The 20,606-nt window shown below is 52.5% G+C and overlaps 3 protein-coding genes across 7 annotated transcripts in view; 2 read left to right on the forward strand and 1 right to left on the reverse strand.

The window, feature by feature from the left end:
• The window catches only part of NRBP1 (nuclear receptor binding protein 1), a 39,495-nt gene extending 36,698 nt beyond the window's left edge, over window positions 1-2,797 (forward strand). For 3 of the 4 annotated variants that reach the window (XM_061350289.1, XM_061350291.1, XM_061350290.1), the window contains 6 exons: window positions 1,295-1,345; window positions 1,431-1,566; window positions 1,658-1,711; window positions 2,106-2,169; window positions 2,256-2,311; window positions 2,515-2,797. In XM_061350289.1, coding sequence (XP_061206273.1) covers window positions 1,295-1,345; window positions 1,431-1,566; window positions 1,658-1,711; window positions 2,106-2,169; window positions 2,256-2,311; window positions 2,515-2,613 — 460 coding nt within the window. In that variant the 3' untranslated portion in view covers window positions 2,614-2,797. The remainder of the gene's footprint in view (window positions 1-1,294; window positions 1,346-1,430; window positions 1,567-1,657; window positions 1,712-2,105; window positions 2,170-2,255; window positions 2,312-2,514) is intronic. The other variant, XM_061350293.1, reaches the window with a different exon arrangement.
• Window positions 2,798-2,933: 136 nt separating this feature from the next.
• KRTCAP3 (keratinocyte associated protein 3) lies at window positions 2,934-11,714 on the forward strand. 2 transcript variants are annotated; one of them, XM_061350297.1, is made up of 6 exons: window positions 2,934-3,775; window positions 3,863-3,922; window positions 4,395-4,595; window positions 5,255-5,389; window positions 5,723-5,814; window positions 11,601-11,714. In XM_061350297.1, exons 1-5 carry the CDS (start codon window positions 3,194-3,196, stop codon window positions 5,804-5,806), a joined length of 1,062 nt encoding a protein of 353 aa, XP_061206281.1. In that variant the 5' UTR covers window positions 2,934-3,193; the 3' UTR covers window positions 5,807-5,814; window positions 11,601-11,714. The 2 variants fall into 2 exon arrangements, with proteins under 2 accessions (XP_061206281.1, XP_061206280.1); XM_061350296.1 differs by lacking the exon at window positions 11,601-11,714 and adding an exon at window positions 5,959-6,426.
• The window catches only part of IFT172 (intraflagellar transport 172), a 34,711-nt gene continuing 20,787 nt past the window's right edge, over window positions 6,683-20,606 (reverse strand). Inside the window, exons 24-48 of the mRNA XM_061350285.1 lie at window positions 20,350-20,470; window positions 19,830-19,974; window positions 19,666-19,755; window positions 19,143-19,240; window positions 18,143-18,278; window positions 17,947-18,063; window positions 17,214-17,356; window positions 16,430-16,523; window positions 16,110-16,174; window positions 15,803-15,983; window positions 15,190-15,299; window positions 14,626-14,755; window positions 13,925-14,023; window positions 13,494-13,603; window positions 12,932-12,995; window positions 12,538-12,624; window positions 12,214-12,330; window positions 11,656-11,766; window positions 10,775-10,894; window positions 10,103-10,198; window positions 9,762-9,821; window positions 8,888-8,986; window positions 8,405-8,558; window positions 7,122-7,213; window positions 6,683-6,845 (exon numbers count right to left, since the gene is read on the reverse strand). Coding sequence (XP_061206269.1) covers window positions 6,756-6,845; window positions 7,122-7,213; window positions 8,405-8,558; window positions 8,888-8,986; window positions 9,762-9,821; window positions 10,103-10,198; window positions 10,775-10,894; window positions 11,656-11,766; window positions 12,214-12,330; window positions 12,538-12,624; window positions 12,932-12,995; window positions 13,494-13,603; window positions 13,925-14,023; window positions 14,626-14,755; window positions 15,190-15,299; window positions 15,803-15,983; window positions 16,110-16,174; window positions 16,430-16,523; window positions 17,214-17,356; window positions 17,947-18,063; window positions 18,143-18,278; window positions 19,143-19,240; window positions 19,666-19,755; window positions 19,830-19,974; window positions 20,350-20,470 — 2,729 coding nt within the window. The 3' untranslated portion in view covers window positions 6,683-6,755. The remainder of the gene's footprint in view (window positions 6,846-7,121; window positions 7,214-8,404; window positions 8,559-8,887; window positions 8,987-9,761; window positions 9,822-10,102; window positions 10,199-10,774; window positions 10,895-11,655; window positions 11,767-12,213; window positions 12,331-12,537; window positions 12,625-12,931; window positions 12,996-13,493; window positions 13,604-13,924; window positions 14,024-14,625; window positions 14,756-15,189; window positions 15,300-15,802; window positions 15,984-16,109; window positions 16,175-16,429; window positions 16,524-17,213; window positions 17,357-17,946; window positions 18,064-18,142; window positions 18,279-19,142; window positions 19,241-19,665; window positions 19,756-19,829; window positions 19,975-20,349; window positions 20,471-20,606) is intronic.

Below are 20,606 nucleotides of genomic sequence, written 5' to 3' on the forward strand. Positions count from 1 at the left end.
AAAAGTGATGTTAAATTTTGGATAGTGAAATCTTTCCTGGTTGAGGGGTTAGCTGAAAAGAATGAGATACAGATACTGTATTATCAGAGAAGACCAGGGTGCTTTCAGGGTAGCCCAGCATCCTGGGGTGCTCAGGCTACTGAACTGACAGTAGAACATGTAGTGATAGTCCAAGGGGGACTGGGTTTAAACTGCAAGAGGGAAGATTTAGATGAGCTCTTAGGAAGAAGTTCTTCCCTGTGGGGGTGCTGAGGCCCTGGCACAGGTTGCCCAGAGAAGCTGTGGCTGCCCCATCCCTGGCAGTGTTCAAGGCCAGCTTGGACAGGGTTTGGAGCAACCTGGTCTAGTGGAAGGTGTCCCTGCCCATGGCAGGGGGTTGGAACTGGGTGAGCTTTAAGGTCCCTTCCCACCTAAACCATTCTATTATTCTATGAAGTTAGCTGTACGTGTACACATACAAAGTTGCAACCTTTGTCAAGAGTCCTGAAAGAAAGCTGACTTCACCGGGGGGCTGGAAGTCATTGTCATCACATGGAAGAACTCTATGTCCTTGAGGGTGAGAAAGGAAGAGCAGTAGACATATGACAAGTTATGGCACAAAGGGGAGAGGCTGTCAGTGCTTACTGTCCTCTGTCAGCAAGGAGGGTGTTCAATAGACTTATTGGCTAGGGAATTAAAAATTAATTCATAGGAAGATTTCCTGTGGGATGTGACCCTAAGAAGCCAGCAAGATGAACAAACAGCCTGGGAAAGAAATTAGAGAACAGAAAGTATCCCAAACTCCAGTGAGAAATATTTGGGCAGAGCATTACATCCTGAAGTATAGATTCTAGTGTCTGGTCTGGAGAGAAATGGCTGGTTATACTGTGCCATCAGCTGCTGCAGAGGTCCTTGCCTTTGCAGTGCTGTGTGCCCTTGCTCTTCTTGAGATGGGACATGGCTTCATGGATCTGCTATAACGGATGTCTTTGAAAAACCTTGCTAGGAGCATGGTGTCATTGGGCTCCCAAATAATTGTTTGCATTGGACAACTTTGTACAGGGAAGTGATATGTGTTCTGCCATAATAAAAATGCTGCCTCATCCTTAGCTTCTATGAATAGTTGTTTCCTATACAGGAAGATTGAAGTCTGTATAACCTCTGGCTGGCTGCCTGTCTGTACTCATCCTGCCCATTGACGCAGCCATAGTCTAGGACACACGGATTTGAAACTGCATCTGAAGGGATTTGAATGGATGGTTCTGTTGGATAACTTTTCATCTCAGTATTTCATTTTATTCTTTTTTATTGCCAGCTTCTCACAGTCTCCAGCACTGGAGCTGGACAAGTTCTTGGAGGATGTAAGGTGAGACACTGGGCAACTTTAACTCTCTGTGAGACTGGGAAAGTTCCAAGGAGGCATAACCTCAGGCCTTGCTTCTTTCCTGTAGGAACGGCATCTACCCACTCACAGCTTTTGGGATGCCACGACCCCAGCAGCCCCAGCAGGTAGTGGTGAAATCGCCCATTGCTCCACCATCAGTGAAAACCCCAACTCCAGAGCCTGCTGAAGTGGAGACCCGCAAGGTGAGCAGTGAGAGCCGCATTCCTCCTCCTCTCAGCCAGTTGTGTTGCACAGCAGCAGCCAGTCAAGGGGTGTTCTCTGCTTCTGTTTCAGGTGGTGCTGATGCAGTGCAACATTGAGTCAGTAGAGGAGGGAGTGAAGCATCATGTATGTTCCCACCTTCTGTCTGAGAATGCTGGGGGGGGGGGGGGTTGTACCAGGGCAGCTGTGCAGAGGTCATAGCTTCAGTATGCTGGTGTGATGCTGGTACCTGGTGGGACCCTCTGCAGATCCTTGGAACCCCAAGCCAGGTCCAGGCCTGTGCCTGTGGCAAATCTGGCACATAGAAGTGTTTTTGGCCCACCCTCAGATTCAGGCTTCCTCCACAGGATGGTGCTGCTGGCTCTGGTGTGGGATGGACCTGGATGTGGTTGCTCTGTTTAAACTACCATGGGGCTCTGGAGGGGTGTGGTTCCTGCACTGATGGGGCTTTCTGGGGATTCTTCTGCCTGTGGCACCCTGCAAAACTGCAGTCCCTCATGAGAACTTCTCTACCCTGCAGTTAACACTGCTGCTGAAACTGGAAGACAAGTTGAATCGACACTTGAGCTGTGACCTGCAGCCCAGTAAGTACCTTCTATTCCCATGCTTTGGTGCACTGGGGAAAGCAGTGCACTCTGATCTGAGACTTCCGTCCTTCTGTGTTTTGCAGATGATAACATCCAAGAGCTGGCAGCTGAACTGGTCCAGCTTGGATTCATCAGTGAGGTAAGCACACTTGAGGCTCAGGTAGGGGTATAGGTCTGCATTCCTTTGTCATACATCACTGGTTTATGCCAGATTAGCCCTTTCTAGGTGTGGAGGTAGAAGAAGTGAGACATGTCCTTGCCTGTGTTCCCTGACCGACTCCAGCCAAGCTCTTAGCTTTGTGTGAACTGGGCCAACCCCTCACTGTAGCTTGTTCTTCCCAGGCTGACCAGAGCAGACTTACCTGTTTACTTGAAGAGGCATTCAGCAAGTTCTACTACACCCGGAACGGAGCCCTAACGGCAGTGACAGTGTCATCTTAGCACACCTCGGCGCCCAGGCGGCCAGTGCAGCTTTGTTGCCTGTGACCCCTTCTGTGTCTGTCCATCACTGTAGGGCATCAGCAAGACCCCAGCTGCAGTGCTTGGAAGCTCATCCTGCATGTGCCGTGGCTGGGCTCAGCAACAGTCCTCCCTGTCCACCTATTAAAGGGGACTTTGCGCATCAGTATTATTTCCAGCCCTGTTTCTGTTGGGATTTTGCCAGGTGGTGCTGTGGAGCTGGGTCCTGGCTTTGGGGTGCTCTGTAGCCCCATTCATGTGCATGGAGTTTGTTCTGTTTGAATTGTACAAAGTGTCTTTTGCACAGCACAGAAACGGTTAGTTTGGGTTTTTTGTTTGGTTTTTTTTTCCTTTTTTTTTTTAATTTAAAGGTAAGCAGGGGTGAGCCCCTAAGCCCTGCCTCCCCCCTCCCTGCACCCACCACTCACTCCCCTCCTTCCCGGGTACAGGGAGCCAGGGGTGGCCGGGCTCCCCCACCTCCTGCCTGGCGCTTTGCCTGCCTTTTCTGCTCCCATGGGCTGCACTTTGTTTACTCGTTTTGCACAGCTGCTCAGCCCTGCACATGGCCATGCCCTGGACGTGCAGCGCTGCGGCCTGTGCCGACCCACACGGGGCCGCGTCCCCTGCAACTGCCCGGAGCCCGGTGTTGGCCCAACCCGTCCCGCTCTCCCCGGGCTTGAGGGGGAGCCGGGGGGCAGCTGCAGCGCTGGGACCTGCCCCACAGGCCCCTTATTTTCCCCCCCGTCCTGGGTGCGTGGCGGGGCTGAGCCCGCGGTCCCGCTCCTGCATCTCATTTCTATCATTTCCTATTTTTAATAAACTGTTTTGTAAATACGCGAGTGCTGCCTCTTTCCGGGTCGGGGCGCGGGGAGGTGGAGCGGGCTCGGCCCTGCCCCGGGGCGGTGCCGGCGGCTCCCGGCGGGACGGTGGAGCCGGTGTCGGTGTTATGGCCGGTGGTCGGTGCCTGGTGGAGCCGCGGCGATTGATGCGCTCCGGGCTGGGGCTCATCGTGCTGGGGCACGGCGGCCTGGCGCTGGGAGCCATCGTGCACGGCTCCGTCCTGCGCCATGTGGCCGGCACCAGCCGCGCCGTCACCCCCGCTTACGCGGTGGCCAACGTGGTGTCGGTGGTCTCGGGGCTGCTGGTGAGAGCGGCGGGGCCGGGCAGGGCTGGGCCGGGCTGGGGAAGGGGGGAGCCGGCCCCGCGGTGAGCGCGGATCTCTTCCTCGTAGAGCATCGCCGCGGGCATCGTCGCCATCCTGGTGTCGCACAACCTGTCCCGGGCAGCGCTGGTGAGTGCGGGGCCGCGGGGGGCAGCAGATGCGGGACAGACGGGGGGGGGGGGGATCCGGGCTCGGCGCGGCCTCTGCTCCCGCAGCAGCCGCTCCCCTGGACCTTGTCCCCGGCGGCTTCTTCCGCCTCGGCGGCTGAGCCCCGGGAGGGCGGCACGAACACTTCAGCCGGGGGTGAAGGTGTAGCCGGGGTCCGGCATCCCCCCACGGGCTGCGTGCTGCAGGGGGGGGCCCGGCCTGTGCTGGGGCTCCCCAGCCGAGGCAAGTGGCTGCCTGGGAGCAGCAAGGGATGCAGAAGGTGCAAAAGCCTCCTCCGAGCGCAGGGCTGAGCAGAGCTGGGACGTGCAGGAGATTGCCTGTGCACTGCGGAGCGGCTGTGGGGTGCCTGGCCCCATGCAGTGGCAGTGCCGACCCCCGGCATGTCCCCAGCTTTGGCCAGCCCCGATCTCACCTGTTCTCCTGCTGCCTGCAGCACTGGGCCCTGCTGAGCGTGTCCCTGCTGAACTGCCTCCTGTCCACAGCGTGCAGCGTGGGCCTGGCGCTGGCCATCGCCCTCACCATCAACAGCCGGGGCACGCACCTCATCACCGGCTGCAACAGCTCTGCGCTGCCTGCTGACGCCCGTGCAGCCATAGCGACCAACGACTGTCCCTTCAACACCACTCGCATCTATGTGAGTCTGCAGGGCCACCACGCACCGCACCCCTACTCTTGCCACTCCTTCGTGCCTCTGCTTCATCTTTGTTTCTTTCTCTTCCCTTTCTTCTTTCTTTTACTTCACAGAATCATGGAATGGTTTGGGTTGGAAGGGACCTTAAAGCTCACCCAGTTCCAACCCCTTGCCATGAGCAGGGACACCTTCCACTAGATCAGGTTGTTCCAAGCCCCATCCAACCTGGCCTTGAACACTGCCAGGGATGGGGCAGCCACAGCTTCCCTGGGCACCCTGTGCCAGGGCCTCACCACCCACTCAGGGAAGAGCTTCTGCCTAAGATCTAACCTGAACTTCCCCTGTTTCAGATTAAACTCCTTATCCCTTGTCCTGCCACTATGATCCCTGATGAAGAGTCCCTCTCCAGCATCCTTATAGGCTCTCTTCATATGAAAGCTGCTATGAGGTCTCCATGCAGCTTCTCTGCCCAGGCTGAACAGCCCCAGCTTTCTCGCTGACTCTCCCATGTGCAACCCTCTCTCTGCCACTCTCTCTCCCTCCTGCTCCCTTTCTTTCTCTTTCTGCCCCCCTGCACAGCCTCTGCTCAGCTGCATGGGCCAGGCTGGGTGCAGTGGAGCATGCAAGCCTCCCTGTGGGACCTCCAACCCTCTGCCCCACAGGACACAGCCCTGGCACTCTGGTTCCCCTCCATGGTGCTGGCAGCCACAGAAGCTGTGCTGTCTGGCAGGTGCTGTTTGGTGGCTCTGATCTTCCGGGGCATCGGGCCCTGTTCACGCAGCTACACCAAAGAGCAGGTATGCACCATCCATCCGGATGGCTCTCCCTCCTCTGCCCCATCACTGCTGCCTTTTTGCAGCACTATGAAGGTGCTGGGTTCTATTGGGCCTGTGTTCCCACACAAGCAGGCAGTCAGCAATGGGAGGGAGGGAATGTCAAGTTTGAACCTCTCCTGGGAGACAAACTGGCACCTTTTCATCGTAGGTAGTTGCAGAGGGACCCTCCTCCTCATCCCTCTGATAGCTAAACCTGTTCTGTCTTGGCTATCCTGAGTGAATCCTATCCCCCCAACCTGACCCAGCTCTTCACACATCCCCTCTTTTTGTTTGGGTTCTTTTCCCTCTCTCCAGCTGGCTGGACCAAGTACAGCAAAGGAGGGGCCGCCACGCGAGATGCAGCAGCTCCTGCCAGGGCTGGCTGAGTCCTGTACCTAGCTGGAGAAGTGAGTGCAGTGCACAGGCTATGCCTGGGGTGATGGGAGGGCCCCTGGAATGCCTCTTTCCAAGTACATGCTCCAGATACTGGGCCAGAGGTACTGGTGTGATGCCCGGCCCTGCAGCACTCACACATACTCTTTCACTCCCAGGTAGTGCTGAAGGAGCGCTGTGACTCGGTGAGGTGAAGTTGCACCTGCACCGTGCTCCTGCTCCTGTTCTAGGTGTGGGTAGGGTGGGCTGCAGGGGGTAAGGGGTCTGCCTGCCCCACCAGCCCCACCACCCCACCTGGGACAGACCCGGGTTCCAGACACAAGCTGCCCATGGTCACCAGCCAGCCTCTGTCCAGCAGGTGCTGTGCGCCCCAGACACTGTCCCCTTCTGTCCCCAAGCTTCAGGGCCCTTCAGGGCACACTGAAGGCTCCATCGATCTTTTACACGCAGCGATGGGGGCAGGCAGAGGTGCAACAGGCAGGGGCCTGGTGGCCCTGCTGCACAGCAGGCAGGGTCAGCTCCCTGTACCTGTGCTCAGGTAGAGCAAGGAATGGAAGGTGAAGAATCCCTTTATTGTGAGCCTCTGTTGTTTCCCTGAGTAAATAAACTTTTATACTGACTGCTCTGAGTGCTTCCCAGGGGATATGACTTCTGGGCCCTGATGGAGTGACAATGCAGCTGGGATGTAAGCCCATCTCCATGCTCACCCCCTCACAAGGCACAGGGATCAGTCCCAGCGTGACCATCATGGTGGCAGGTGCATATTTAGCATAGCTAGGTTGAGGCTGAGACATGCATGTGTACAGGGTTATAGCCCTGTGCAGTGGGAATCATCTGTGTTCCTGGGCTCTGCATCCCTTGACAAACAGGAGCACAGCAGGGTTAAGAAACTTGTTTATTGAGGGTGGAAGTGGAGGGTGCTGAAAAACGGGACTGAAAGCTGCCATGGTCCAGCTCACTGGAAAGAGAAGTTGGTGCTCGGGAGTCCCCCACACCACTGGCTGAGGAACTTGAGCACATCTTGGCACGCAGGGCTGTGGGATGTCTGCAGAAGGAAAGAGGCCTTGGCACTGGCAAGGGGACACTGCCATCACCCCCCACCCAAGGGCACCCCTGGGGGCTGACAGAGCTGCACAGGCAGGGCTGGCCCTGCCCCAGCACTGTAAGTGAGGTTAATCCCCACCCAGCAGCATACAGGGGGGTGCATTAAAAACTTCCCCAGTCAGCATATCTTCACCCAGCGGGACAATGTTTTACCGTCAGCATGAGGGGTTGAACACCCTGCAGCCTGCCTCCTTGCCCCATGGGGTGCCTGGCTCACCTTGACAGCCATCAGGAACTTGTTCCACGTGTCCTTGTCGGCTTCTCGGCCTGGCCGCTTGAAATCTATCTTGTTTCTTAGCACAGGGTACCCTGGTCATACAGTGACACCTTCAGAAACACAGACCCACAGCAGACCCCTGCCTTGGGCACCCCTTCCCTCTCCGCCTTAGCCAGCTGGTGAGGGCTGCTCCCACAGGGCAGAGCAGGGGTACAATGCCACCTCTGGCTTTTAAGAGACCAGAATGACGGAGTGCCCACTGTGGCAGGGTCAAAGGAACATGAAGGCTGAGCTGTCCTATACCCAAGTGAATATATCCAATGATAGCACTCCACCTCCCGAACTTCAGAGCCAGACTGATGGTGGCCCACTCGTGCTGCCCCATTCACTGAACCCACTCTTTAAGTCCTGCACCACTAATCCCTTGCTGAAGTGTGCAAATGGGGATGGTACTCCCTGGAATAGATGGGTTTTGTGGAGCAAGGGCAAAGTAGGAGAGGAGCTACATGTGTGCGTGTGTGTCAGTGCAGGCCAGCCTGGACAGTCTCCTAGGTGATGCTGTGCCAGACTGAGTGGTCACAGAATCACAGAAACACAGTATGGTTGAGGTTGGAGGTGATCTCAGGTCTATATATGGTCCAATGCCTGTGCTTGAGCAGGGCCACACACAGCCAGTTGCCCAGGCCCATGTCAAGGTGACTTCCAGCTGTCTCTATGGAGATGTGCAATATGTTCCAGTGCTCCACCACCCTCACAGTAAAAAACCCTAGAATCCCAGGTTGGAAGGCCCTAAAGGATCATCTGGTCCAACTTTTCTAGGCAAAGCATGAGCTAGACTAGATGTCCCAGCACCCTGTCTGGTCAAATCTTACGTGTCCAATGTTTGGGGGTCCACCACTTCCCATTATTCCAATGGCTGTTTGTTGTGAAAAATTTTCCTCATGTCCAAGAGGAAAAAATTCAGCAGTAACTTGTGCCCATCAACCCTCATCTTTTCCATGTAGCTCCTTGTAAAAAGGGAGTCTCTATCTTTGTATCCACCCTCTGAATACTGGAACATGGGGATAAGGTATCCCCGGGGTCTTCTCAAGGCTGAACAGACCTAGTTAGCCCTTCCTCACACAGCAGGGTTCTTCCATTTCCTCCAGCAGAACAGCTTCCTACACACAGTCCCCCTCCTCCTCTTCCAGCAACTCCCTCCCAGATGCCCCCCTGCAACATGTTCTCACTCCCCGCATGTCCCCATATTCCCTTCCATATGTGTGAGCTGGGCTGGAGCTTACCTGTAAGCACACAAGGCAGGGAGCGCACCCCTGTGTTTGCTGCCACCAGGGAGGCTTCATAGGTATCCCGTTCATCCTGCGGCAGCACCTGCTCCAGCCGCTGGTCCATGGACATGGTGAGCACCCAGTCCCTGACCTCCTCTCGCTGTTCCTCCTGCGGGGCAGAGGAGATACTGCACGCTGTGCCCCTGGCCAGGTGCTGCTCTGTGCTGCACTAGGGAGAGCAGCACACACATACGGCGTATTTGGGGGCTGAGTGTGTGCATTTATACTAGGGGGAGCATAAGAGTGTGTGTGTGTGTGTGTGTGTGTGTACGGGGGCTGCGTGTGTTTGGGAGGGCAGAGGGCAGGGGGAGAGCACTGAGTACATTTCCATGTCCTGTAGTGAACGGTTGTCCCAGCCTTGCCTCAGTCCCTGTTCAGAGAGAGCCATGAAAGCAGCATCACTGTTCATGGGAGCTGAAACAGGCAGATGACACTCACAGGCACGTGCTGTTGGGCTGGAAGTGGCACTTCAAAGGGAATGTCTGTGTTTTGGAAATCAGAGTGGTCCAGAGAATCCAGGTTCCCATCTTCAATGGCCTGAGAAAGAAGAAGTGGTGGAGCACTAGGCAATGCCATCCTTGGTGTTCACAGTACAATCTGCATCCGGAGGATGGCATTACTGATGCCCCATCTATTAGTGCTGCAGCGACTGAGCCCTCCTGGGAGGTGGCATTTATGGTCACCCTCTGCAGTGTCACAGAATGTGTGCCCCTGAGACACTGTGCTACTCAAACTTGTCAGGTGGTCTCCAAGAAGGGAAAGATGAACTGGGGAGCTTTTTTATTCTCCCCAGCAGCTGCTGACAGCACTTGCCAGACTCATTCTGTAAAGTCTGACAGCTTCCTGGGGTTTGGTGTTTTCTGGTGCCCAATCTGCTAGTCAGGGAAGGAGCTGACTGGCATGGGGGACTCCTGAGTTTGTATCACAGGGGCTAAAACATTGGGCTACGGCCTCCACCCCTCAGGTAATTTCCTTCCCTTGGAACAACTTGGATAAGATCATCCTGAAAGCTGTAATGGCACCTGCAGCCATGAAGACTACAGGCCTAAACTGTCAGGACAACTTACTCCATGCTGCAGCAGTGAGGGCTGCTCAGGTGCCCTGCATAGCAAGTCCTTCCACAGCTACTGTGGGGGAATGCACACACTGAATGCTGAGCAGCGTTCAGGGCTCTCCATCAACACCAGCTCAAAGATGTGCTGCCACGCTTGAGCCTCAGAAGTACCCTGGCCAGGTTGAGGGTCCATTGTTGCCCAAGGTCCTACAGCCCATTTTAAGTATGATAGCCCCCCCTCCAGCAGACTATACGCACATCTGAGAGGTCCAGGAAGTGGTTCAGGAAGATGAAGGCCATGTTCTCCCAGTTGACTGCCTAGTAGAGAGGAACCCAGAGTGAGACCAGCAGCTTATCTTCGCAGCCACAACTGTCCTGCCTGAGTGAGGGCTAGAAAGGATGTGGTCCTGTTTGTGCTACAACATCCCACTTGCAGCACAGGTAATAGAGGAAGGCCTTCAGTGCACATGTCTGGCTGCTGGTTTACCAGTGCAGGTAAACTGCACAGGTAAAGTTAAGAAAAGGACAAGATAAGTTGAGAAACCCTGAGTCCTGTATCTTCGACCTCCTTAGTCACTCTAGTGGCAGACAGCTCTTACCTTGGCAGCTACCCCAGCTTCATAGAACACTTTGTCTGCAGGGAGCAGCTCAGTGTGGCGCAGCAGGGAAATGGACAGCTTGGCAGCCACCGTGTCCTGCAGACACAGAGGACAGTAAAGCTACAGTGTTCAGCACAGAAAAATGAGGTTGGATGAGATCATACTGCCCCAGGCTCATGGCAGGGAATTTGCACCCACATATTCCTGATATGCAACAAAGGTTGAAAATGTTGGTCCTGACCCTAAATACCCTGTGTGAACACACAGGAGGACTGTCACCTGAAGATTAAATTCTTCTGCTTTACAAAACCTTCCTATTTTTTACTGGAAGCCACATCCAAACTCCCACATCCCACTTTTGTGTGATCCCTAAATTTCTACTGGTGCTTCTGCTCTCCCAAGTGATGGCAAGCATATTGATCAGCTTCCCTCTGGTTTACATCTCAGCCTCAGTGGCAGGGGGACAGTGCCACTAGAAGGAGCCTAAATTATCTCCAGTTCCACCTGCTAGTGGTGGGCTCCCAGATGGCTGTAGTCCCATTCTCATGCATCCATAATGTGTAAGTGGTCCGTGAAGTGGAAAAGTGAATCACGGATAACCTCAAACCTGCACGTGCCCACAGTGCTCTCCACTCAGGGTGGTGATCTGGCAAAGGAACTTCAAAAACCTACCAGCTGCTTCACACCCTGAGCAGCAGAGCGGGTGGCGTAGTAGTGAGAGATCAGCAGCATCGTTTCAAACTCTTCATGTGCTGGAGTGTTTGCCTCACTTGACTTTACTATGTTTTCACACTGAAGAAGGGAAAAGGAGAATGATTAGAACATGAGAGCACAAGGATACTCTTCACCCATCTGAATCCAGGGAGAAGCTGGGAGAGAAGGATCTGAAATATCCAGGCATCACTGGGGACTAGGAAAGGGGTGGGCCTACAGAGTGCTGAAGGGAAGAGGCTGTGGGAGCTGGGGAGAACCAACAGTGCTGCAACAACAGACAGCGTTGGAAGCAGAGGCGAGTTTGAATGGATAAGGGATTTTGTTTGTGCTAGAGCTGGGTATTTATGGGACAGAAACAGCGAAGAGGCAATTACAGGCTCTGGTGAGGCATTCTGGGACAGGGAAGAAGAAGTAGAAGGCTCTAAGCTTCACTGGGGAGATGAGGAGGACTCTTACTTTCCAGGCTGAGTAGTTCTCTGCTTTCCCCAAATCGTTGCCCACCCAGGTTGCTGAATATGGGTGTAAGACAAAAAGTGGACACGTTGTGATAGGCTCCCATGTAGCAGTGACACAGTGAGCTCCACAGTGCCGGTTTCCAGACCCACTTCTAGGATTTGGCCTTCAGTGCAGAGTCACCTTCCCTGACTTCTCCTGCCCAGCTATGTCCACTTCACAGGATCCTATTCTACTGTCCACATTGTCACCTCTTTCCCTTTGTCTTGTGTTCTACAAATACTGCCCATGTCACCTGGTAAAGGACTGGTTCTTCTTTCTCCCTTGCTAGGAGCCACCAGGATGCTGGAGGTTAACAGGCAGTGGTGGCCATGGCTCACACTCACCAGGCTGAAGAGAACATCACGCAGGTCAGCCCAGCTGGAGTAGGCCTCAGCACAGTTCATTCCGGGTGCATTCACCATCTCCAGAAAGAGACGCTTGTAAATGTTGAAATTCTGCAACAAAAAGGAGAGAACTCTTGAGGGAGCCCAATGGGGAGTCACTGAATGTCTGCAACCACAGGCTGAGAGAATGGCAGCTCCTGCAGCAGCATTGCTGAAGATTGCTGGTTGCAAGGGGTGCTGCAGGACAAAGCAAGGAAACAGGGAAGAATGCTTCCTCCAGCCAGTGCTCTCAGACAAGCACACATAGTTCCTTCTGGATTTGGTAGTTATGGTCTTCAAAACAAACACAAATACTCAGCTCCTTCCCCGTGGAGAATATGCCAGGAGATTGCCATTAGTCCTCTAGCTGAGGATCCTTTGGGAAGAGCACACAGCAGGGTTGAAGTGGCTTGGACATGCTGAACACCTGGCAATCCCAGTTCTGGACAGGAAGCCTGACTCAGCAGATCAGAGCACGCTCTGGCAGCTCACACAGGGGTGTCATGCTGTCTTCATTACCTGTGGGTTGGCAGGTGTTCCATGGTGGGCATACAGGCTCAAGGCTTTCTCCCAGCTGCCCTCCCGGATGAGGTGGCTTGCACAGAGAGCTACATACTTGTGCAAGACTTTATAGTTCTGGAGAAGATACACAGAAATCAGTAGGATAAGATTCATCAATTGAACATTTGTCACTCAGTGGGGACAGTTTCAGATGTGGGCACATTCCCCCACACCTGAGTCCCAAACGGCAAGACCAGGTAGTCAGAGACAGACTGCACAGCAGACTTGGTTTTGCTTTGGGCCCCTTCTTATCATCCCCCAAGGGCTCACACAGGCACTCACCTGCTTAGCTGCAACCTCCAGGCACTTTTCCCATTGCTCCTGCTCTGCATACAGATCCAAAGCAGCTATGACATCTACTCCCACCAGCTAGGGATGAAAACAGTCATAAGCTCACCATGCAGGCAAGGTTTCCTACTAGCATCAAGGCAGGCATCAACCCACCTGGGTCTTTTTGTCACATGCACATAGTCCCTCCCCCTCTATGGTATGGAAGCACAGAGCCAGTATGACCCATTTGGCATGCAGAAACCATGACTCACAGGCACATACAGATCCCTCACCTGTGGGCATATTCAGGCAAAAACCCCATTGGAAAGGCCTGAAGGATCTGCAGGGCTTTTCCTGACAGATCCTGACATCAATCCCTAGCTTGTGAGACATCCCAAATACTTACTGAATCTACCTTCCCTTGCTTCTTTAAATACTCCTTGTAACGCTGGTCCACATACTCCTCTGACCTACCGGGCAGAAAGAATCTTAATAGGCAGCAAGATTAGCAAGTAAGTGTCTTGCATCAGTGCAGATGCTGGATTCAACTTTGTCTACTCTGGGAAGAGGATTTATAGCTGTGCCATGTCTCTCTGGCCTGTTGCTGGGAGCTTAGGTAGAAGTGGGCTAAAAGGGTCTAGCTAACTCTTTGCAATATAATGTGTGAGGAGAGAAAGGGATCACAGGACTTTCAGAAGGAAGTGCGTGCATAGGATTATGACACGGGAAGGGGAGGTAGGGATAGGGATGGGACAAAAGGAGTAACCATTTCCATGGTATGTGTGATGTCGGGATGGTTAAGTGGTTTGGGAACAGCAGCTGTGGAGAACAGGCCCCCTCAAGCCTGGGAAGGTCACTGTGAGGAGAATTCAGGGAAGCTGGGGGCAGCAGGACAGGACAGGACAAGGTATCATCTGGGGCTGGGAGAGGAAGCAGGAAAAGTATGATTTGAAAAGGTCAGGGCATACCTGGGGTCTAACTCCTTGGCCACACGCTTGGCTTTGCTCCATTCATCCCCTTCAATGAAGGCATCAATAGCTTCTTGGATGAGGTCTAAGCTGAGGTAGAGTTCAGCTGCCTGCAGAGCCAGAGACACTCTCATGGGAGATGAAATCCCCAATGGCACCCTGTAGCCCAGCACACAGCAACAACAGAAAAATCTCTCCCCAACAGATAACCTCCTTTCTCTGCTTCCTGCATCCTCCCAAGGCCTGTCTCACACTGTTCTGGGATTTCATTCCCTCCTTCCTCCTCCTTGAAGACTCTGCTCTGCCTGACTCTGGATAGAGCCATCCACCCATTACTCCAGGATGTGACTTGGCCTCCTTCCCTTGGATAGAGCTCTCCCTTCCTATGTCAATGCTTCTTCAGTAGTCTGGGGGCAGGAACCAGCCCTTACCTCACTGTATTTCTTCATGGCCACCAGCTGAGGAGCCACAGTCCGTGTCACCTGCATGCTTTGTGACCGACTCAAGAACTTAATGGCCAACTCGGCAGCCTGTGAAGAGAAATTGTCAGTAACACAAGTGATAGAAGCTGGTCAAAAAGGGATGAAGCTGGGAAGAGCTCAGTCCTACCAAAAAGACTGAAAGTTAGAGGCACTTGAACTACGGGGTAAGGGGAGAAGAAATGACAGCACACTCCAGCAACTCAGAGCAGTGAAGCCCAGCTGCTTTCACACATGGGAAAAGATCAGACAAGGACATAATTGTTGTTGAAGTCTATAAAAGGAATGAGTGGAAAGTATGAACAAGAACACATCCCAAAGGCTGGTGAACATTGACCATGAGAAGAAGAAAGTGTGCTCATCTGGCCAAGGGCTAAGTCATAAAGCCCAGCTCTTTGGTGCAGAGATGTGGGCACAAGGATGCTGGCACACTGCTGGAAGTGGTGCCAGAGCAAGGATGTCAGTGCAGTGAAGGATAAGCACACAGTCTTTAATGTCTCAGAAGAATGGTCATAAAGGGTTTCAAACCCTGCAGTCACTGGAGCCTGCAGATCCTCTGTTGTGCCCTGGAGTGACTGAGTTATCTCTGGGAGGCGCTAGAGACTGTAGGAGACAACAGAGCAGATGAAAGGAACCACAGCTCCTAACTGTACCTTCAGCAAGCACTTTTCCATCAGGGCACTGTTGCTGGGATCCCGCACTTTCAGATAGCAGTCCACTGCCCTGGCATGTTCCCCAGCCTGCTCCCACTCCCGTGCCTGATCCAGCAGCCCTTCTGTTCCACTGTAGGGAGGAATGCAGACTGTGAGAAAGATTGGGATGCTGCCACAGAGATCCTGTACACAGTGTGTAGGGCATGGGCTGGAAGGTGCACAACAGAAGGTAAGCCAGGGACCTCAGAGGGAGCTGAGCATGTGACAAGGAATGTACACAGCCAAGGCAGAGACTTGATTAAGGACCCTGGGGAGATGCATTTGCAGTACAGGAGACCTTGGAGATCTGCAAGTGGTAAAAAGACATACAAGGAAAACCTTGGATGGCAAGAATAAACCTGGAGTCTCCCAGAGCAGGGAGGAAAAATGTTAGGAAACTTATGCAGCAAGAAGTGGGTCCTCAAGAAGGAAACAAAAGGATGTCAGGGATCCCATCAGGCTGTGTCAGTAAGGCCTAGTGAAAGAGCTCCCTGTTCCCTGTAGCCTGACCACAGCATTCCTTACTTGGAGCCCTTCTTGACAGCCTCCCTGCTGCACTCTTCCTGTAACTCTTCTAGCAGACTAGGCACGTATTCCTTGCAGATCCTCAGGGCCTTGCTCCACATGCCAGCCTCCTGCATAAGCAGAACGGGGAGGAGAAATTTTCCCCAGTTCACCAGGATCCCCCACTCCTGCATCACATAACACATCTAGCCTCTTGTATCATCTTGCCAGAGGACCCACTGGAAGAAACAACCACAGCAGCACAACCCAATCCTTTTCTCCCCCAAAATGACACCTATGCCTATCCATTCACCCAAGCTACCTCAGAGGAAAGTGCTCATCCATCCTATCTACCTTTGTGGAATGGGCACTTAGTCTCCAAATGCATGTATTTGTGCTACCTCTGAGGGCCATCCATATTCTGGCAGGATACTTCCTCCCAGAGCTAAGCTGTGTTGTGAAATCTCTATTTCTAAGAATAGGTCAGAATTAAGTTCTACTAGGAACCACTGAAATGGTTTCTCTTTGGCTACTAAGCTGGCAGGGAGAGGTGGGAAATGGATTTCACTCCTCCATCCGAATTGGGTTCTTGTCCAGTGAGGAAGGCACTAATGTTGCTACAGACTGTGCTCACCTTGTAGTACTTTACAGCCAGCTCAGGTCTCTGTGCTCGCAGGAGGAAGGCCTCTGCTTTCTGTAACTCTCCCTGCTCAAAAGCAAAACGTGCCTGTCCTACAAGCACATCAGCCACACTGTCTGGGTCATAAGCCTCAGCCACACGCTGTGCAGCATCCCAGTTCTGGTTGTGCACAAACCTAGGGGAACAACATGAGATGGAACAAGACAGATGGCAAGGAGCAGCCCAATGCTAGAGAAGCAATCAGGCTGGTATCATACAGTGTGAGGAGATGCAGCAGGCCAGGATGGGGAACGATACATACATCAGCACTGCCTCCTTGGGTTTGCCAGCTTTAATAAATTCTGTTTCAGCCTCTTCAAATTTGCCCTAGGAGAGAGGAAAGAATTTATTTGCATACCTTCCTGTCCTGATACCATCGCATGACCTCCTCTACTCACCATGTGGCAGAGAGCATTTATGAAACAAAGATATGTGTGGAAGCTGGGGGGCTGTAATTGTGGAGCCTTTTGGGTAAGCAGTGACTGCAGCCATAAAGGTGCCTGCTGCAGCAGCCCTTAAGGACAACTGTTCAATTACCTGAGTGATCACAGAACCCCCACCTATTCCAGAGGAGAAAATTACCTCATCTTCTAGGAACATGGCATATTTTAAGTGGATTTCAGGCATCTTCTGCTTCATGGAGAGACGGGCGAGTTCAAAAGCAAATTCAAAGGCCCTGCAACGAAAGAGAAAATGGGGTGAAAGCAGGGTATGTGCTGTGAGTGCTTACCTTCATCAACAGCAAAACAACAGCAAGACATCAAGTAGAGCACAAGACAGTGGGAGAGGACAGAGGGGAATGCAAACGGTCCCAAACGAATAGGCAATGCCAATTCCTCTAGAGAATGGGAGCTTTTAGAGCCCCCACTAAGGAAATTCAGCTCCTTTACACTTGCTATTCATGACAGAGATCTTTGGTTCAAACCTGAGGGAAGGTCAAAAGACTTCCCCAGAGCCTAGCAGTGGGAGAGCTGGGGAAGAGCAGCAGTGAATGGCAGTGCAGTTGGATGGATGGCCAGGTGCAGAGTGGGGAGACAGCTCTTCTGGCAGTTACTTTACTACAGTGACATGAGGAAAACCTCCTCCTGTGTGCAGCAGCTCTCTCAAGGCTCCCCTGCTGAGGTTAAAGGGTAGATAAACTGTTTTTGCCTGCCCAGCTCTGACTTGACACTTGAGAGACTAACAGGTGGACAGAGAGTGGAATGTGTCAAGGAAAGGGAACATCTGTGTGAAGTATGGCTGGGGTGGGAAGACATGCTGCATCCTGAACCTGCAGCTACCATGTGCATACAGTTATCTTGTGCCACCCCTTTTTTCTCAGGTGAGGCAGATGGGAGAGAGGTGCTGGGCTGATGGACCTGCTTACCCACTGTTTACTGCATAATCAATGGCCATCTCCAGAAGTCCGAATTTACTGAGGAGTTTCACAGCTGCCTCTCCACCCAGGCTCTTCGCCCACATATAGGCCACTTGCTTATAGGAGTTTGCTCCTCCATGTGCCTTGGCCACCTGTCCAAAGCAAAGAAAGCAGAAGAGCTTAATGCATCCATTCTGTCTTCAGTGGGACAAGCCAGGATGCCCCTCTCACATGATGTCTGTCATCATGAGGAGCACCAAAACCACACGATCTCTCCCAAGGAACCCTCCTGTAGTCACCACTGAGCATAGGAGAGTGAGACAAAGGCTTATATGGCAGAGTAGAAAAGACACTACTGCATCCTGAGCGTGGCCCACACTACTGTTAGGTCAGCAGAAGTGACCCCTGGAAATCTGTGTCCACACTGAAGGGGAGCAGTGTTTGAGCAGGGGCTGTGGGCAGAGCAATACCTCTGAGGTGCAACATGGTGCAGTGGTTAGCAGCAGAGCAGCAACTGGAGGAAGGCAGTCCTGCAGAGCTGCGAGAGATCAAGCCCTGCTTTTGGGGTGCAACGCTGCAGGGCAGCAGGCACAAGGGCCTCCAGTGCTGTGCCACTTGCTGAGGCTAGGTAGTGTATGCCAAGGCTTCAAATTTTGCAGTGAACAGACAGAGCAGTTCCTACCAGGATCCTGCAGTCAAAGTCTGATCCCTTACAGTGGGATAGGGGTAAAATGATTGTTACCCTGTAAGCTTCCTCCCACATGTCATTCACTCTGTACATGTTTACTGTGGCCTTCCAGTCCTTAGCTTCTAGGTAGTGGTACTCAGCCTCCTGTAAGCGTCCCTCTGCCTCCAACTCCTGTAATCAGAGACAATGAGTCAGGGACACTTTTATCCCTGCTTGGCCTAATTGATCCCCTACCATGAGATGCACTCACCTTGCCGAGGTGCAAGTGGGTGTCACTGAGTAAGTTCTTGTGGTACTTGGCTACTAGGCAAATCATCTCATGATACATCTTACAATTCTTGTACATGGCAATGGCCAAATCAGGTTCATTCACAGTGATATACAGCCTGTGAACACAAACACATTCAATAGCTCAGCAAGGACATGACCACTCTCTGCAGTTTCTGGATCCTGCGCAGCTGGAGCCAGGTTCTAGGCACACTGCTAAGAGGCATGACTGGTGTGCTGCATGACTGTTGTGGGCTACAAGGCTTAACACTGCTTAGATAGAACCCTTCTATTTGCCACCTGTAAGGGGAAAGTTATTCACTCTGTTTGTACTTGTCACCCTGAGCTCTAACTTGGAGGGAACCTGTGCTCTAACCTGACCTGAGGTCTAACCTGGAGGGATCTGTGATCTGTTCTCGTCTTGGTCTCCAGCATGAGGCTGTCAGTCCTGTTGGGATGATAACATGGCAATGTCAGCTCAGCTGACTTTTGGCCATTCAAAAGATTAAACCCAGTGTGATCTCCCGGCTCCCTTTCATGTATGGGCATCCTTGAGATCAGGTACCATGGCATCAGATATACACCTGTGTTTGTCCCTGTACCTACTAACCACACTGTATTGTTATTAATCTAGAAATGACAACATTAGTAACCTGGATGGGAAACACTACACTTTTCATATCTTATCCTCAGCTGACCATGACAGATCAGATGCAGCACTCTGCAGTGGGAAAAAGCCTTGCCATGTTTATTCTGCTACATGAGACAGCTGCACCTCACCCGAACCTCCTTTCTGTCCTGGTGGGCAAAGATACATTGAAAGTCAGTGACTTCTCTTCCTTTGAACTATGAAATACCAACTCTAGGTCTTCACATGCAGAGAAAGTACCTCTGACCTTTTCCAAACCCCAGTTCCAAACTCTGCCACTACAGCCATTTTTTTCAGGGCTCAGTCCTGGACTAGTACCAAGGAAGATGCTCACCTCTCTGCTTCTTTGTACTTGCCCTGCTTCTCCATCTCCTGGGCCTGGGTTATATAGAGCACAGACACATCTTCCTGACTCATACACTTGACTGCCAGCTGCCAAAAGGAACACACATGGGAGAAACTACAGCACATTGCACAGCGATTTCTTCATACATGGTGGTAAAGAAGAAGGGAAAAACCAATTTCCTTCCCATTACAAACAGGTATACATGCTGTATGCTCTGCAGAGAATGGGTCGTCATTTGTCACTGTGATCAAACCACACAGGACTGACCCCCTTGGAGAGGGCTTTTGGTGTCACAGATGCATGCGCATGAGGCCGGTGAATTAAAGAACACATGTGCAGGATGTGAATACCAGGAACAGATTTCTTGGTGCCTACTGAATGGCCCCGCATTCATCCTTTGGGAAGAGTGCTTGTTGAACAGGCGCTGGTGCACAAGGCACCACCACCTCCCAAAGAAGGGCATTTCACAAAGTGGGGTGAGATCACCAGAAGCTTTCACTTCTGACTTTACCTTGTGAGCTTGTTCCCAGAGCCCAGCCTGTGTGTACATGTCAATGGCATCCTTGGTCTGGTCTCCTTTGATGTACAGCTCCTCTGCAACCTGCAGGGAAATGATCATACTCAGCAGTCCTAAGTGACACACAGAGCATCAGCAATTGTGGTCTGTGGCCTCACCTGATACTCCTGTAAAGCCGCATAGTGCTGGGCAATTCTGGGGTAATATTTGGCTGCTGTCTGTTTGTCCTGCAAGTCCAAAATGTAGATGGCCTTCTTCCACTGCCTGGCTCCCAAGGCTGCCTCAATGGCCTTAATCGAGCACCTAGCATTAAAACCATAACTCTTTACAGCCAGCCAGCAGCCATCTCCTCCAGCCGAGTTAAGCCAAGGAGACCAAAGTGGTCTGCTGCTTAATTCTTCTCCCTGGATTAGAGCAGCAAAAAGGATCTGAGTAACTGACAAAGCTAAGGGGAAAGAATGAAGAACTAGAACAGGGAAGAGTAATCAGGGCTGAAAGACCTTGGGAGAGATGCAGGAAGGCATCCATAGTATCATAAGGGCCAGCAGAGGCTGCACATAAGCACCAGGAGCATTGGCAAAGCAGGGTTGAGGGGACTTACTCAAGCAAAACCTTCTGCTGATTTAGGCATAGGATTCATAACATGCTTCTGGTTATACATCCATCACCTGCCCCCACCTGGCTTCAATATAATGGTTAATAGCAGCATCCAGCTGTTTCTGTTGCACCAGATAGTCTCCCCAGGCCTCCTCCAGCTTCACAACTTCTCCAGGAAATGCCAGGCGAGCCAGCTCCACTGCTGTAAGGGGATATGAGAGCTGTGGTGCTGAATCCAGCAAGGAAGCAGAGCTGTGAGGCAAACACGGGGCTTGGATGGGGCACAGTGGGAGGGGACTGGTTATTGTCTAATCCACTCCAGCTCCAACAGGCTACTC

The sequence above is a fragment of the Neopsephotus bourkii genome, unplaced genomic scaffold (genome assembly GCF_033783945.1).
Source record: "Neopsephotus bourkii isolate Nb327-2 ecotype Australia unplaced genomic scaffold, CSIRO-AGI_Nbou_v1 NB_481, whole genome shotgun sequence".
Taxonomy (NCBI): Eukaryota; Metazoa; Chordata; class Aves; order Psittaciformes; family Psittacidae; genus Neopsephotus; species Neopsephotus bourkii.